An 18,370-nucleotide genomic window follows, 5' to 3' on the forward strand; every position below is an offset into this window, starting at 1 on the left:
ATTTGATATGGAGATAATCCAAAAGTAAAGTAAGGTAATCAAGTTACATTACTTTAATATTATATTACTTGGATTGGGTTACATCTCCCAACCGTGTCCACCACACACACCAAACTAATATTTCCACTTAATGTTATAATCCCTGGCAGGTCCTCTCAAAACATCTGTCCTCTGTAAAGTTCGATCAGACTCTCCTCGGACTCCTCAGAACCTTCAAGTAATTGAAAAAAGATGTGACATGCCGTCAAAATAAAATTTGCTGGATTGTTTGGCAGAATGCCCAGCTGCTACAAAACCCATTCAGCCATTTACATGGCTTCAGCTGGACAGCGGTGGTAGTCACTCCAAGCCAGACTGAAGCATTACATAATGGCACATTAGCACTAGAGGCTAGAAGAGGCTAACCGGTCGATAAGAGGATGGGCTGAAAAAAGCTGGCCTTCAAACGGTCAAACGGGGCTATAGCCGAGGGGCTGATCAATCGTTGTCATTGCACAACGGTGCATGCCTGCACGCCAGTTTTAAAGTATTCAGATTATTCTAAGTATTTATTCCAGTACCTGCAATGGTTAGATGTTAGTGAGGTGCAGATTTTTATGGTTAACTTGGCTTTCATCTCATCTTGTTGCATGCAAAAGCGAGTAAACTGCTCTCATTGGACTGCCCTATATGAATAAAAGCTGAATTAATACAACCCCCCAATACACAATGTAGTCCAACGGTCACACACACACAAACACTGTCTCTAAGATAAGAAACAACAGGACACACAAACTGGTAAAGATGTGGCAGGTGGTTGGCTCATCAAATGTGGGAGTTTGACTCAACAATCCTTTAGGGGAGAACGTTCAATACACACCTAACCCTAACATCTCTAGATATTTGTGACCCATTTGATATGTAAAACACGTATACAGATATACTGATACTTAAATACTTGGAAATACTTAAAAAAATAAGGTTGGTGTAATCTGACCAAACATGGCACACACATACTTTGAAATGTAATGCTCAAGCCAGTATCACTGTGGCAAAGGTGTGTCCAAGATATCAAGCAGACAGACAGTGGAGTGACTGGCCAATGCCACCATTATGCTCCTCTATCAGCTTTGATTTATGAACACTTTGCTGGCAGCTGAGGCTCCACTTGTTGTTACACACTGTATTTCCTCTCATTCAGCTCTTGGCTCAGGATTAAACCTTGGCTTTTCTAGGTGTGTGTGTGTGTGTGTGTGTGTGTGTGTGTGTGTGTGTGTGTGTGTGTGTGTGTGTGTGTGTGTGTGTGTTGTGGCAATTATCAATAAGGAAAGGGCATAGAGTCCTAAAAGCTTGTGACTCTTTCCAAAGAGTTAAAACCACAAAGGCTCGCTCTCTAATGACAGATCACACAGTCACAGACTAATAACTGGCTGCTGTGAGAAAATAGGCCAGAGCCTTTGACACTAAAGAGACACAATGACCTTCGCTTCCTCACTTTATCATTCCTGATTAGCCGTCTGACTCCGTTTTGACTGTAAAACACCTGGTATTAGTGCCAAGTGCAATCCTGCGTTTCAGTTTGGGGTCTAAACTGCTGGAGTGAGGTTTAGGCTTTCTGTACTTAAACTGAGTGTTTTTCACTCTGGGTTTTAAATTCTCAGGTGTTTGCACCTACTGAGCAAATAGTGCAATCCCATTCAAGTATATACTTAACTCAACAGGTGCAGTCAATAATTGTCATCTGAAGCTATTGATGTTCAGTGTACACAGAAACCTCCATTAAAAACAGATTAATGTACATATGTAATTCAGAAAGCAAACAAATCTCTAAATGACTGATTAGGGCAACACCTTCCTAGAAATGAACCCACTAATATGAGAGTACTGAGCACATGAGAAAAGCAAAGTCAAGCTTTTCAATGTAGTTTTCATTTTCATGTTGTTTTATGCTCTGGTTTTGTTGCTTTACTGTGCAAATGAGCAGCCACACCTGCACAGACACACAGGAAAGATACAGATTCTACAAGACATGTTCCAATTCATACTGTATGTGCAATTATTGTGAATTAAAACTCAGTTTTATGGATAATGTAGGATATTGAGGGTGATTTAGAGACTTCAATATGGCAGCATAAAATAAAGTGTAATGTTTATGTAACAATGGAAGAAAAAAAATGGGGGGGGGGTGAAGAAATACATTTTCCTACTTTTAAGGTGCAGAAAAACATCAACTTCTGAGCACAATAAGTACTAGATTTCGTCAGGGAAAAATATAAAAACAGGTGATTCTCAACAATGAAACCTGCAAGTTAAATCCAAGTTGTGAAGCTTGTTGTTGTTGAGCTCATTGTTAGTATAGCGGGAGAGCTTTAGTCTGGCAAACTCAACTTAGTATGTTTGTTGATAAAAGTGGTGATCTGTTTAGAGGGAAGGAGATACTAAAAGGGTGTGAACGTTTTTAGCTTCCAAAGGCATGACAGAATAAAAGAATTGGAAATATTAGATATGCACAATTTGTGAATCGTGTAACGTACTGTATCAATTAGATTTTTTATTATTAGTATTAAAGCTGTGGTAGGCACTTTATTTTTGGCGTCGTTGGGCAAATCTTTCAGCATATTGTGATTCAAACAGTCTAGCAAAACTAGACTTCTACATCTCCTCTTGGCTCTGTATTCAGGCTTCAGAAAATCTAGCGGAGACTTTAGTCATTTCAGAGGAGAGGAGAGCGTTCCTATTGGCTGTCCTGCGCATGCATTGCCCATGTGACAGAGAGGGGAGAGGGCTGCAGGAAGAGGTCTCACTCTACTTCAAATCCTTTTTTGCATATACCCACTGCAGCTTTAAATTCACTGGATTCACCAAAAGGTAGACATTCCTTTGTGTCATTTGATCTACAAACACTTTTCTAGAAAATCTACTAATCCCACTACCTATATATTGATATTGCATTATAAAGATAACATATAACACTCTCACTAGACAACTGCAACAAGACTGAAATGTACAGTAAGTGTATAAAGAAACTAACTGTGAGAACAAGCTTGCGTAAAACTAAATGAGCTTTCAATTTCAATCAACCAAAATCGAAAGTAGTATTTTATTTTCTCCCCGCTGCCCCCTACTTGCGTGCGTCCGAAGAAGACGACACAATGACAACAGAGCATAGCTACCAGACCGTAGCATGCAGCTAGAAACACAGGGTAATATTAAGGCTCTGACACACCAACCCGAGGGCCGACCTTCGGCAGAAAAGGCAGTTGCACTGACTGCCTCCCCGAGTTGGTCAAAAAAGTGCCTCGGAACACACCGAAGCGCAATACGTCTCCATAACAGCAGGCAGCGCTAATCTGTATTGTCGCCCAAAAAATGAAAACCGGCAGCTGATTGGACGAACGCGTCACGTGGGTCTGGCTGCTCCCGGATTTTACAACCGAGCATAATGGCAGCTCGTTCAGAATACGATCTCATATTTTACGAAGATAGTTCACCGAAACGTGTTTATGAAAACATTTTAAGCGAGAAATAGGCCATTCATTTCAGATCGACAAAGGTCAGTTTAAAACACACCGAACAGACTCGAGTCACGGACCTCGCCAGACTGTCCGACGGCCGATAATCGGGTTGGTGTGTCAGGGCCTTTAGCTTACCTGTAGCTGCACTGCCACTGGTCACTGTCAGAGACAGAGATGACAGAGAAACAACTAAAGTGAACTGGAAAATCCTTTGGAAGCAGGAGAATTTTCATTTTGCCTTCCCCGTGAGTTATGTGAACAAACAACAGATGTAAAGCCTGTGGGCTCCAACTTTACTTTATGGTGCCATCAGGTGCCCTTCATTAAACTCATGGTGCATTAATGTGCCCCTTGTTATTGTGGGTGTCAGTGCTGAAATCGAATCGTAGACTGGGAGAATCGTGACAGCCCTCACTGATACAATCACTGGGTTACATCTCTGCCAGCCCAAGTTTGTTTCCAGGTACTTAAGGAAATCAAAAAGATGAGCCTACCCTGGTGTAGTCACGTCAGGTCAGAGGTGATGACCGCCTGAGTTAGGAAAACAGTGATGATAATCAGAAACATGAAGTGATGTAGGAAACAAAGTATTTGATAAGATGACCAATAGTCATTATAAAACTATGTTGCTGAAGTCTGTGGTTTCAAATAAAGAGCCACATTTCATCATATGGATGACTAAAGTACACTGTGTAATGGTGATCTCACCTGCACAATGTTCCATGACTCACGTTTCATGCCCGTGCAGCACACCTCGTCGTTCTTTCATATCTGATTCACTCCAATATCTGCACACAGCTGTTCCCATTTAGTGATATCACAGCATCTCACCTGCTTACATCAACTTTGGCAGCAAAAGACTCTTTGTACAGCCAATAATCCCTGAATTCACATCAAAAGAAACACTGCATTTTATTCGCTTTTAAAGATCAAGACTCACATGTAAGTTTAATCTGTTAGCTATTGCATCGTTTATGTGTAATGTAATGACTGTAGGCATAAAGAATGTAATCTTTCAGACAAACACACACAAACGTCTGGCATCCAGGAGTACTACTACAAAAAAGCATCGGTTGACGAGCTAAAGATTAAATCAATTCCTTTATTGGCTTACGGTAAAATAGTCCAGCTTCTAGACATGCTGGATGGTGATTGTAGTGCAACTAAGACATAAATGATTGAATCACAGAGAGACAGAGAGCGCTCCAAATACAGTTAAAGCTCAGGCAGTATTTCAAGTACTTCCCGTTTGTTGATTTGTTTGCTAAATGAAACTAGAACCAAAACTAAAATTACACTTTATTTAACAAGTCCTGTAGTTTCCTGGTTGTGTCGTAAAATGGTAACTAAGGAAAGGACTGCAATTGGAGCACATGAAATGTTTCTATGTCTAAAAAATGAAGCACATAAAATACTGTCTCAACTGAATGTGGAGCTGTCCTACTAAGAAATCACAGGCCACTTAAAATGAAAAAGGGAATTCTCTCCCACATCATATGAGGTAATTATAATTATGGATCATGTCACATCACAGCACAGAGGCAAGAGTTTGTCTCAGGTCGTAGCCTCCAGAGGGTTTCTGTTATCTAGTATTAATTACAACTAAGCCAAGCTGCTCTGCAGACAGCCAGTGGCCTCTGCAGCAATAGCTCCTGACACAATTAAAAAATATTCAGCTTTAAAGAAAAGAGGGGAAAAAAGTGCAACAGCACAAAATGAGGTTTGTAAAATTCTAATTCTAAAATTAGCTCAAGAAGCACTGCCTTGGGATTGAGATGTAATTTATTGCAGAATTTACTATTTGTAATACATATTAAATGACAAATAGGCTGAAGGATGATCAATTATTCAGCAAAGGCAACAAGCTTGTTCCTCAGAGCAGACCAAACAGGTCACAGGGATCCTTATCACTTAAATACAGTGTCAGTGAGCCTCACCAGCCAAGGCCATCCATCCATCCATCCTATAGTAACTGTAGTCAAGGTGAGTTTCGCTTTCTGTGACTCAAGAGGATTAGCTTGCCTTTATATAGGCACAGCCACTCTCTATGAACAATACACAGGTGGCGTACTGCTGCAGTGCACGCCCCGCTATCAGGCTGAGGGAGGCCACTGCTAATGAGATCACCCACATTAGCTAACTGCATTAACGTGTTGTCATACTCGACACACAGAACGTGCAGCTTGCTGTTATTGTATGTGACATCTCATACCAAGGAGTATACTATTGTCTATAAGAATACTTTGACAACATCATCACAACATACTAACAACTACTATTTGCACTTAATTTGACTGTAGGAAAATCTGATTCTGAAGAGCCTATAGCAATTCAGTCAGGCTGTACTTAGCTAAATGCAAACATCAGCATGCTAACACGCCAACAATGACAGTCCTAACATGCTGATGTTTAGCGGGTGTAATGTTTACCATGTTTACCATTTTAGATGAGCGTGTTAGCATGCTAACATTTGTAATTTAGCACTAAACACAAAGTAAGGCTGATGAGAATGTCATCAGTTGCATTTGGTCATAATCCAAAATAATGGACAAACTAGAAGTAGTTTTCCGTAATCAAACAAACAGGTAATTAAATGCTTTAAATAAATAATTTTGACTTGATGGTGGTGCTAGATAAAAAATTTAAGTTTTGCAAAAGTTATTCCAATTCATCTTAAGGGAACAGAAATGTCTATACCAAATTTCATGGCAATCCATTTAACAGCAGTCAAAACATTACACTAAAAACCACAAATGTCAACATGCTGGTGAAACCACATGAAAAGTTGGTGGATCACCAAACTCATAAGGGTTCACCCTCTGGGGACCATGAATGTCTGCACAACACTTCAAAGTCCATCTAATAGTTGCTGAGATATTTTGGTGTGCACCAGTGGTGGATCGAAATTGCTATCCCTATTTTACAATAGTCCTATATCATGAGCTGCTTTGACCCAACGCATACTATTAAAGATCTTTTAGGTTTAAGCGTTTGCTCTGCTGCTCTTGTTGAGTCTAATAAACAAATGTACACAGTAGCCTTGTCAGGGAGCAAACATACATTTGCTTGACAGCATTTTTCATGAGGTACAACCATTAGGGCTACTTTAGGGCTCTGGAATCAATATGGTACAAACTCACACACACTCCCAAACACATAAGAGGCCATCTTCTTCTCTTCATGAATAATGAATCAGACTGCTGACCCATCTGTCTCTTGATTAAAACCCTCAACAACACACTGAAACAGTGCTGCTTAAATAAATACATCCTGTATCTCCTGATACACGTCACGAAAAATCAATTTGAAACAGTGCTTTTTTTAAGCGAAAAATCAATTTGATCCTTGATGAAATAAAAGCTGTAAGACAGTGGGTCCCAACCTGGGGTCACACGGTAGATTTGAGGGGTTGTAAGATGATTAACATTTCTCTCATATTTGCTATTTTTTTGCTAAATACTGAAAAGTTTTGCCTATTTAGACCTATAAAACTTACTTAAGTGTTAATAGCTCATAAAAACATGTACATTTGCTTTGCTTTGAAGGTTGGAAGTCACTAACAGCTCATATTTTAAGATTTCTATGATAAATGTGTTTATTGTGTGTGATAAATGGGTTTAAATGTTGTTAAGCTTCAGCTGCAGACCTGTATTGAGAGATTAATGAGGGGGGGGTGTCCTGGATGAACACAAGACAATTGATTTCCTCTACTGGACACATGCACACAAGTAACTATGGTGTGTGTTAAGTCTACATAACATTTTTTTATTAATTACACAACAGCAAAAGTGACCACATTCTACCACACAGAGCTCAACAGAGGGTTGCCTCTTATGTATTACCATCTCATTAGTTACAGTTATCTAAAAAATAAATACCAGGTGATTTTTGAAAAATCCAGAAGATCTTTAATAACACATACTGCTGTTAAGAATCTTTTCCAGAATCTTTAAAGACTCTATATAGCTATACCTAATAGGAAAAATATATATTTCCCATTTCCCAAACTGGGACTCCTGGATGTCCTAATCCAAATAAAGATGGTAGCCGGAAATTACATATTTTCTTCCTTGATTTACAGAAAGTGAACCAAAATGTAAAGTTTTATTATCCATCATATTTCTCTATATTGAGATTACTTGGTATTATATTATATTTTTCATAGAAATATAGCTACCAGCTACCAGGACAGGAAACTTGTTACAACTAGAGGAGTGGGTTAAAAATCTTGCAGCTGACGTTGTGGGTTTTCAAAGACCCACAGGTATTTATTATTCAGGTCTGTGACTCAAATGTAAAGTTAATACCTGAGAGGTAGAAACTGTGGCTACACAACAGGGTAAACCAGCAGTATCAGATTACAGACATTTTGGTTCACTCTGTGTCCCTGCAGCCTTCACAGTGTCACCTTCCTGCAGCCTGAAAAACTTGCACAAGAGCATGGTGAGCTTGACGTTGCACAAATCCACAGACTCTCTCTCTCTTTTTTTTTTTAAGTAATCCCCTCCATGTTTGCCCTATGTGGGAGCAGATAATCCTCAAACAGTCGGACAGCTGTCATGTCAGAAACGTGCAGGACAACCTGCCACGACTGATCTGAGTGACAGTGATGTAACAGTAAAGAGAAGACTGGAAATACAAACAGGTCTTTTTAAGCTATTGTTTAAAACATCATTATGCTCTGCTGTGTAAATGACCCGGCCCTGCAGTGAAAGGAAGCAGCAGGAGCTGGTTTGTTAGGGGGAAGCTGGTGGTCTTAAGGCAGTCAGTATATGACAATAACAGTGAGGTTCTGTGGTCACGTGCAGACTCTCCAGTTAGATAAGAGCATTTTAGCATTTTCTAAACCATTGTCAGGACGAGTAGAGTAATCATCTCTGACATCCACCAGCAGATTGTTTCCTAAAGCCTCTGCACTCAAATATGGCAGATTTGTTTGAATCAGTTTGGTTGCTGCCTTGAGTCCATCACCAAAAGCACCAAGTGAATCTAAAAATGCATCAACATTTCATTTCATCCTTTTATTTTGCAATGTCAAAAGATTAGAGTTGATTGCAACAAAGTGTCAGATGATGAATCATCTTTATATACATTTAAATATCCACCCCGCTTGAAGAAGAGTGTTGTTGATGATCTGAATTTAATGCAAAATAAAAAGAGGGTAAAGAGAGGAATCAAATAGAAAATGAATCCAAACATGTCAAAAGCTTCTCAAATATTTTTCTCAGTTTTTACAACATTGTAAACTGAATATCTTTAAGTTTTAAACTGTTGGTCAGACAAGAACAAGAAAGACGTCACCTTAAGCTCTGGGAAATTTTGATGAGCAATCTTTTTCATTTTATAGACGATTAGTCATGACAATACTTAGGGAGAATAATCAGGAATGAAAACCATCTGTATATTGCAGCCATAAAGCAGAATTTAAACCACCCACATTCGTAATGGCTCCGATTGGTACAACCCCTTGCTTTATGATGGGTAAAGTAAGCTAATGATAAGCAGAATGACCGACTGAGTCCGTTTGTTGACTTTATGTCTATTTTCTACTGTTACACTACATTTTAACATTTAACATTATCCCGTAATTTTGCTAGATTGGTCACAGTTACATACTGTGAATTGAATTACTCAACTGCATTTTTACGAAGAATGCAATGAAAACATTATTCCTAAAGATGGAGGATTTATGAAGACAATATTATAAATTTAAACTTATTCAACAAGTTTCTAGATTAAATCATTTGTCTAAGAATCCTTACAGAGACAGTCTGTAGCAACAGGTTCATTGACAGTTTGAGAACAGTTAGCACCAAACAACCTCGGCCCTGCTGGGCAGAAAGGCAGGCCTTCATTAGGTTCACTGAGGAGTGAACCACATGGGGCCCCTGGGGGCTTTGTTTTGGAGGTATAGTCATGTATGAGACAATATTTAGTGGCAACATCAGGTTTTCCACCCCCACCAACTCCAGGCACAATGTGTGGCAGACTAGTGAAGCAACAGAGATCTCATTCACCGTTAGGCTGTTTCTAACTTGTTACAGAATCAGGGATATAATCCAGTATGATGGCAAATAGGAATACATGGAACACACACACACACACACACACACACACACACACACACACACACACACACACACACACACACACACACACACACACACACACACACACACTTTTAAGTTGCTGCTAGGAAACACATTTTTTGTCTTTTATTTTGCCTTAAATAAGAGGATTTTCCAGGATCACCAAAGTCAGTGGACTTCATCCTCTGGGAACTATTAATGTCTGCAATAAATAACATGGCAATAAATCTAATAGTTGCTGAGACATTTGGACTAACGTGGTGGATCGACCAACACTGGCATTGAGCCGTGCCGCTAGCAGGCCTAAAAAAAGTCAAATATTCTCTGGTTCCAGCTTCTCAAATGTGAATATCTTTGAATGAATCTAAAGACCAATTGATAATATTGAAACATTTATTAAGTCAGACCTTAAAATTGATCGTAAAGCCTTAGGTTATTGACATCTTGTGTTGTATTTAGCATTATGTACACACATACAGTACACACAACAGTCTGACATGGTTACACAATGACTTGCCACCCTGTAATTGGTTTCTTCACCTCAGTGTGAACTAACACAAACTCGTCACATTCAACGGTCCAAACACTGCTGGAGAGCTGTATGTACTCTTATCTGGGCATCAGGAACAGTTGGGCTTCTTCATATCAGCCAACTCCTTTGAATCATTTGCATCAGAGTGAAAAAACATCAAAACCATATAAGCCTGCAACTAATAATTATTGATGAATCTGCATTGTATTGTTTTTTGATTGTTTGTTTATAAAATGTAAAAAATGCCCATCACAATCTCCCAGAGCCCAATGTGAGGTCTTTAAATGTCGTGTTTAGTCTGACCAACAGACCTTGACAAAACTCATCTAAAGTTCCATTTAGTTACTGCTCTGGAGCTTTCTATTATTTCACATGATCCTCATCAGCAGACAGATTAATGCCCAGAAGTCAAGGAAATATAGATAGATTAATAAATACATGTTTCCATTTCTACTGAGCACTTTAAAAAACTTCTCATCCATGTTGGCTTAACATTTCCAAAATCCAATCTTTCAATGAAGATTCTGTGATGTGATCGAAAGCGCCACATCAGCTATTAAATGGACCCAAAGATGTTCAGTGTGCTATCACAGAAGACAGCAAATATTTCCATTTGAGAAGCTGGAACCAACACATTTATGGTAGGCCTATTTTTGATTATACAATGACCAAACGATTGATTCTCACAATTGACAGAAAATTGCGCTGCTATCTGTTTCTGCTCTAGTGCACCATATCCTCGTCATTTTGTCTCATTTTCCCATGAGATTAAAAACACTACACTTCCAGTACAGAGAGCATTTTTAAAAGTAAATACCAACAGACGTCTGAGGTAATTGAGGCACACTGTTTGTCCATAATACAGGTTATACCTTGTGTTATTTGGCAATAACTTTATTGCACAACAGCAGCATATTGCAGAGACATATGGGCCAATAAGGCCCTCAGGCTCAAGGGCATATTTGCTCAAAAGCACGCCTTCAATTCACAGCAGTAATTACAGAAGGTAGGACTTTGATACTTGTAACCGTTTGTAGACCATCTCAGAAACCTGAACTCAACTGTAGACACTGGTTTGACGTAGGTGACAGTGAGATGTCGTTCAAGATAAACAGTAAATAAGTTAGTAGAAAAACTGTAGCAGCATCTGCTTCTAAGCTTCTGAATAACTACATAGCAAACGGCACAAGTAAAAAAAAAAGTGGGAGAATCTCCGGTATGCGTTAACAGTTGGTGTGATAACATGCCAGAGATAACATTCAGCATTTTATGGCCCAACCTAAAGGTGAACAACAGAGTTCACTAGAGAGAAGTAAACTGAAGAGTATTAAAATACTACAAACTACTCATTAAAAAAACTGTATGAGGGCATGAAAATGTGTCGTTTCACCTGTTTCAAGCCATTGAGGTTTATTTTTGGCTGCAGGAGTTATCGGTTTCCCACAAGTGAAGATATGTGTTGCGGACTCATTAGTCTAATGCTCATTTTGGCAGGAGTTTGCCATTAGGTAGATGACAGGCCTACTTAGACAGATCTAGAGCTGGCATGACACCTTTTCACACAACTCCAAAAGTCCTGACTCATGTTGTCAGACTTAAACTCAGTATATTACTGCCTTTCACAGTCTGAAACACCAGTCAGGTTTGTGAATGAGACGCTGGTTATTACTTCACGCAGGTCACTTAGATTTGCAATACTCAGGCAGGGCCTGCATATACATTTGCATCACATTCTAACCCTTACTACATGTTTGTCCAAGTAATCTATCAAACACGTCTTTACAATGCCAAAGTGTAGTAACTGGGACATAGAAGAGGGCAGTAAACAAGTGTTTAAGAATGAGTAAAATGTTAAATCTTAACCAAGACATGTCCTTTGATCTTTAAAGGAATAGTTCAACTTCTTGGAAAAAGCAGTAGTTTCCAGTAAATAAACAACATTTTTGTCAATTTGTGAACTATGGCAAAAAAAAAGTCTGATTCAGTGGTTTATAAATGTGGGGAAGCTTCAGGCATCATCCAAACACAATAAAGAATATGTTTTATTTAGAACTGAAAGAATGAATTGATAAATCAATTAATCAATCAGCACAGTTTCAGTCATTTGCAACTTCTCAAATCTCTGTGAGGATTCTGTACTTCTCCTCATCTTATTTGACAGTAAAGTGAATATATTTAGGTTTTGTACTGTTGTTCTTATATAACAAGACATTTGCAGTTAATACTTTTGGGCTCTGGGAAACGATGAGCTTTTTCCAACAGTTTTATAGCGTTTTATAGCCAAAACAAGTAATCCAATAATCAATAGTGTTATTTAACATGGAGTGTGGGAAAAGTTCATTTAAATGTAATTTTAAACAGTTTCAGTAGAAACAGCTGTGCACTTCTGTATCAGATCATAAACAACTATCCTATCTATGCAGAGGGGGAGACTGTCAGCAAGTTAAAAACACCCTTAAGCTCATTGGTCTGTGTGACATATTGATACAAAGACATGCAGTTAACCTACTTGATGCCACAAAACAATCAGCTCTCACACACTCTCACACACACACACACACACACACACACACAATTTTACCAGCCAAATGCTGGTAAAATGTGCAAGTGGCTGGTAGATTTGCTTCACTCACCAGCCAAAATAGCAATGGTAGGCTAGTCTATTGAGTGGCTGGTAAAGTTGGAACATTCGGCCATTTGCCTGGTAAATAAAAAAGTTAATTTTGAACCCTGCGAGCACGCACGCACGCACGCACATGCACACGCACACGCACACACACACACAAACACACGAGTTGTGTTGTGGTTTTCTGCCCGCCGGGTAGAGGAGGCTGTGGAGCCGCATGGCAGAGCTCCACGCTGCAAGTGTAAAGCCTAAAATAAAACTGCCCGACTCTCAGCAGCACAATGCGTTTATACTGTAGTGCAGTGCTACAAACATGCCTGCATCATGACAAGCGGCCACTAACATGCTAGAGGAGTTTAGACGGAAGGAAACTCACCTTTGAGACGGTCATATGGTGCGAGAGGCGTCGGCAGGTGGTGGTAGTTTTCCCTGGAGAGGACTGGGTGAAGTGCAGCGGTGGTGGCGGTGGTGGAGCTGCCGTGTGGAGACGAGTCGTGTTAACGTTATATCACCGGTGGTTGTTGCATGGTGGTCATTTAAAAGTCAGGATGCCCGGCTCGACCTTGAGAGTCCGCAAACATCAAATAAAAAATAAAAGCTCACAGACAGAGCATGTGCCTCCTGAACACACCGCACCGTCACCATGAAAAGAAAAAGAAAACAAGAGTCCGAGGAGGAGGGCGGAAGATGAGGAGAGATGCGAGCACAGGATGCGACGAGAGGAGGGAGGAGAAGGAGGAGGGAGGGGCGAGGCAATCTATAACGTGCAACTATAACAGATTTCCCAAAATAAAATAATAGCCTACAGTACCGGTCAAAAGTTTGGGGTCACTTAGAAATTTCCATTCCACTCCATTACAGACAAAATACCAGCTGAGATCAGTTGCATTGCTTTTTTAATCAGGGCAGCAGTTTTCAGATTACATTATGTGCTTAAATAATTGCAAAAGGGTTCTCGACTGTTGTAGAAAGAAGTGGCTGATCTTTAATGCAATATCTACATTGCCCATTATCAGCAACCATTCATCCAATGTTCCAAAGGCACATTCTGTTTACTAATCTGATATCATTTTAAAAGGCTAACCTTTTTGCAATTATGTAGCACATAATGTAATCTGAAAACTGCTGCCCTGGTTACAATAAACAATGCAACTGATCTCAACTGGTATTATGTCTATAATGGAGTGGAATGGAAATTTCTAAGTGACCCCAACTTTTGACCGGTAGTGTAGCTTAACCCTTTCAGACCTGATCCCCGTTTCAATATAATACATATAAAAATTGTGTTTGTTCTTTGTTCTACAAGATTTGATAGTGTTCTTAGTGAATTAAATTTCATTTAATAATTAATCATAATCTTTTTGATAATCTACATTTTTAGAGAACTACCTCTAAAAGTATTATCTGATTCAGAGTTTCTAATGTGAGATGTGAGGAAGTCTCTAAACAATCTATTGGAGAAGTCCTTTTTAATCAGTTTATATTTAGGCTATTTTATTTTACAGTCATGTTCTAATATCTTTCTTTTTTTTTCTTTCTAATATCTGAGCTAATCAGTCCAGCAACACCAGGTGGTGAGGGTGGACGCACACACCTCTCCCACCCTCATCCTTAACACCAGAGCACCCCAGGGCTGTGTTTTGAGCCCCCTGCTATACTCCCTGTACACACACGACTGTGTAGCCACTTTCGACTCCGGCACCATCATCAAGTTTGCTGACAACACAGCTGTGGTGGCCTGACAACAGAGAACAATGAAAAGGCCTACCAGGAAGAAGAAGAGGACCTGTCCCACTGGTGTCAGCACAACAACCTACACATGAATGTCAGCAAGACTAAAGAGATGATAGTGGACAATGGGAAGAAGCAGGCAAGGAACTACACCCCCTTAATATCAACAGGTCCTCGTGGAGAGGGTAGACAGCTTCAAGTACCTTGGTGTCCACATTACACAGGGTCTGTCCGGGACAGTGCGTACTGACTCAGTGGGGAGAAAGGCAAGGCAGAGACTGTTTCACCTCAGATGCCTGAGGAAATTCCAGGTATCCCCTCAAATACTGAGCAGTTTCTACTCCTACGTCCTAATGGGGAACCTCACTGCCTGGTATGGAAACAGCACCAAACAGGGCCGCAAGGCCCTGCAAAAACTGATTGGTTCGTCTGAACACACAATAGGTGGTGCTCTACCCTGCCTAAAGGCCTAAACACCTGTTGTAAGTATACCAGGCGTTGCAACAAAAAGGCTAGGAGAATCATTAAAGATCCAATCCACCCAGATAATAGCCTTTTCTCCCTGTTGAGGTCGGGAAGACGGTACCAGATACATCAGACTAGCACCGAGAGGCTCAGGAGGAGCTTCTACCCTCAGGACACTAGGATCTATCTATTTACACGTTTATAGTTATTTTATTGTACTATTATTATCTACGTTTATATCAGAATATAAACAAACCAACCCTGGAGCACAGGATACTGATGTGGAGCAGTGAAGCGGTCATGTGTAGCCTAATGTGTGAACTACTGTATATTTGATAGGTGTTTGACAGGGTTCTTCTCAGTTTTGCCTCATGGCTCTGAAGTGGGTGTAATGGGTGAAATGTGGTCAGTTGTCATATACTCACTGCATGATACACATCGTAATATTTTGCATGTTAAACTTAATGGAAAAAAATACACAAAATTCACTCCGTACACAACAGATATAGAGTAATAATGTTTAGATAATCAAATGTAGATTCTCAGTTCTCATCAGGTGACAAAAAACAGATGTTAAAGACTTAGTCTTTTGCTTAAATACTGATTATTAGAGCCCTAACTGTAACAAAAAATTAGTTTTTAGGTATATTTTAAACAACTGTAACACAAGTTTTAACCCCTCTTGCACTCCTCATATAATATCTGAAAGAACACATAGTTTTGTGTTCATTTTGTGAGTGATGTATAGTGTACATCTTTATTTGAGGGCGTTTGTTGCCCCCCAGTGTTGAAACACAGCCACCACACAAGAGGACTCATGACAGCAGGGAACATCAGTGATATGACAAAGCTACTGCACAGTCATGCATCAATCATTTATAAAGAAAAAATGGCAATACTCTGTAAACAAGACAGCATTGATCCAGTTGGTAGGTGGCAAATAAGATTGTTTAATGTTCATTAGAGGAAACCGGTGCATTTCACTTACTTCCAGTTGAAAAAGGCAAAAGAATCTCTACATGGTTTTGGTTAACTTTTTTACAACTAATTGGCTAATAACAGCAAATATAATACATTATTAATAAAAGAATGACTGCTGACTTGTTTCAGCATGAAGCCTTCATCAGGGCCCGTCTCAATTATGGCTTCATGTGTTCAAATTAATGCTGATAAACAATGTGAATGTACTTCTGGTTGACATGTTAATATTCATTTTGGTTGTTTTTGATGGCATTTAAAGCAACACTATGTAACTTTTCCCGCTTCGGTCCCCCTACAGGTTGTCTCATTGGAACTACAGCTGCAGCTAAAAGTTACATAGTGTTGCTTTAAGAAACATTACTTACATTGCTCTCAGCATGATGCTGAGCTTCTACTGTTTCCACCTCTCATGTCTGTCTCATGCTGAAGCAGGCAGCGATCGTCAGTGACTGGTGAATAGCATCACACTCTCATCACATAGTAACTTCACATCTTCAGAACTACTAAAAATGTAACCTGCAATTTACACTTTAAAGCAACACTAGAGAGCTTTTCCCGATTCGGTCCCCCTACAGGTTGGAAGCGGAATTGTCCATTACATTACACTGTCCAGTTCATTCGAACTACAGATCCGCTACCCGATCTTTCAAACTTGCATAATGTAATGTAATGGACAATTCCGCTTCAAACCGGTAGGGGGACCGAAGCGGGAAAGGTTCTCTACGATGAAATAAATCCTGTTTAGTTTTTCTAAAACAAACAAGGATTGAAAATGCATCTTGAATTACGCTACCTTAGACAAACTGCCTCGAGGGAAACCATGTGAAATAAACTTAGTTGATCTCCAGTTTGTCAAGTACAACACAAGACTGTGAGCCTCAGGTCCTGTGTAAACAGAACATGAATGTAACCTGGGCTGTAGTAAAAGTAGGCCTACCAATAAGACCATGTAAAAATACTCCATTACAAGTAAAAGTCTTATCAGGGAAATGTACTTTAAAATTATCAAAAGCAAAAGTACTTGGCAATACTGATGCATCAACATATAATTAAAGTTCTGAAACAAATTGGTTTTTACTTTTTTTTTTTTCTCTTTGCTTTTTTTAATGAAATATAAATAAACACTAACTAAATAGACCTACTGTAACTAGACACTGTTGTTTTGTAATAGGTCACAAGCCTTAACATTGGGAACCACTACTGTAATCTTAAACTATGCATTGTAAACACTTTTGTGTTTCTTTATATAAAATCTTAATCTGTAACTAAAACTGTCAAATAAAAGTAGTGCAGTAAAAAGTAGAATACTTCCCTCTGCAATGTAGTGGAGTAGAAGTATAAAGTAGCATAAAACGGAAATACTCAAGTATGAATACCTCTAAATGTGTACTACTGGCAGTATGTAAAGAGGTTTCCTCATTTGTGGTTTGTCAGGAACTTGTCACCTCCTCTCTAGAAAACCTTCATGTCACGTTCGTGATCATAGATAGTCCTTTGCTTGTCAAAGTGCTCGCTATATTTGGACACTGCCTCAGATAATAACCAGGTGAATAATACATTTACAATTAATGTATCTATACAGTGTGGCTGGCTGAATGAGTGGAGATCCAGCAGGATGCTTGTCATCTGGGCAGGGCTGTGTGGAAACATGGCAGACAAGATGTTTTTCTACATAACAAGTCTTCAGACTGCTTTCAGGGCTTTTAGGCGTGGTTTACCAAAACCAAGTGTGAACTACGTAATCGGCCTCCTGTTCCCCCAGAGGCTCGGTGGTCAAATAGTTGAACTGCTCGGACAAGTTGCCTGGCTTGTTAAGTGTAAAACAAACACAAATGTCTTCATAAACACAGTTGTGGGTTTGTTCATGCAGTCTCCACATGTGCATTGACAAAATTAGTTTTCTCAGAGGAACTTTTTATGACAAATGGAGCCAGACACGTATTGTTTAAGATTGCCTCTACTGGCCTCCCTTCAGGTTAAAGTTACTTGGTTTAGAAGATTGTGTGGCCTTTTGGAAATTTGGGGGCATAGAGGGTAAATCCAACTATATTGGTTGAAGATTCGCTGTTAGGTCTTTTAATTTGTATACTGTCCAAAACGTTATATAGTTGTAAAGTATTATCTGTTTTTCAGCAATAACTGAAGGACTGGACCCAGATGAATTATTCTCAGGGAACTGGACGACTTCTGGAGAGCCTCATTTTTTAGGTTTTGGTGACAGGGTTTGGAGAAAAGGGGAGAATGTCATACTGTATTTGGAACTGATCAGAAAAATATTTTCTCAAGTGGGAGAAAGTTTATTTCTTGAATAAATACGTAAGCGAAAGGATGAGTTTAAAGCATGTTGATCCATGTGGGAGTTGTTCTTTTGTACTTTTCTCTTAGTATTGTTTTTTTGTTTCTTCATTTCAACAAAAACAACTTACTTTTGTTTCTTTGTGTGTGGAAATGG

The 18,370-nt window shown here is 39.4% G+C and overlaps 1 protein-coding gene across 2 annotated transcripts in view; it reads right to left on the reverse strand.

Moving 5' to 3' along the window:
* Positions 1-13,421, reverse strand: part of coro2aa (coronin 2Aa) — a 28,974-nt gene extending 15,553 nt beyond the window's left edge. For both annotated transcript variants that reach the window (XM_078262088.1, XM_078262079.1), the window contains exon 1: positions 13,118-13,421. In XM_078262088.1, coding sequence (XP_078118214.1) covers positions 13,118-13,132 — 15 coding nt within the window. In that variant the 5' untranslated portion in view covers positions 13,133-13,421. The remainder of the gene's footprint in view (positions 1-13,117) is intronic.
* Positions 13,422-18,370: the final 4,949 nt, after the last annotated feature.

Source organism: Sander vitreus, chromosome 2 (genome assembly GCF_031162955.1).
Source record: "Sander vitreus isolate 19-12246 chromosome 2, sanVit1, whole genome shotgun sequence".
NCBI lineage: Eukaryota > Metazoa > Chordata > Actinopteri > Perciformes > Percidae > Sander > Sander vitreus.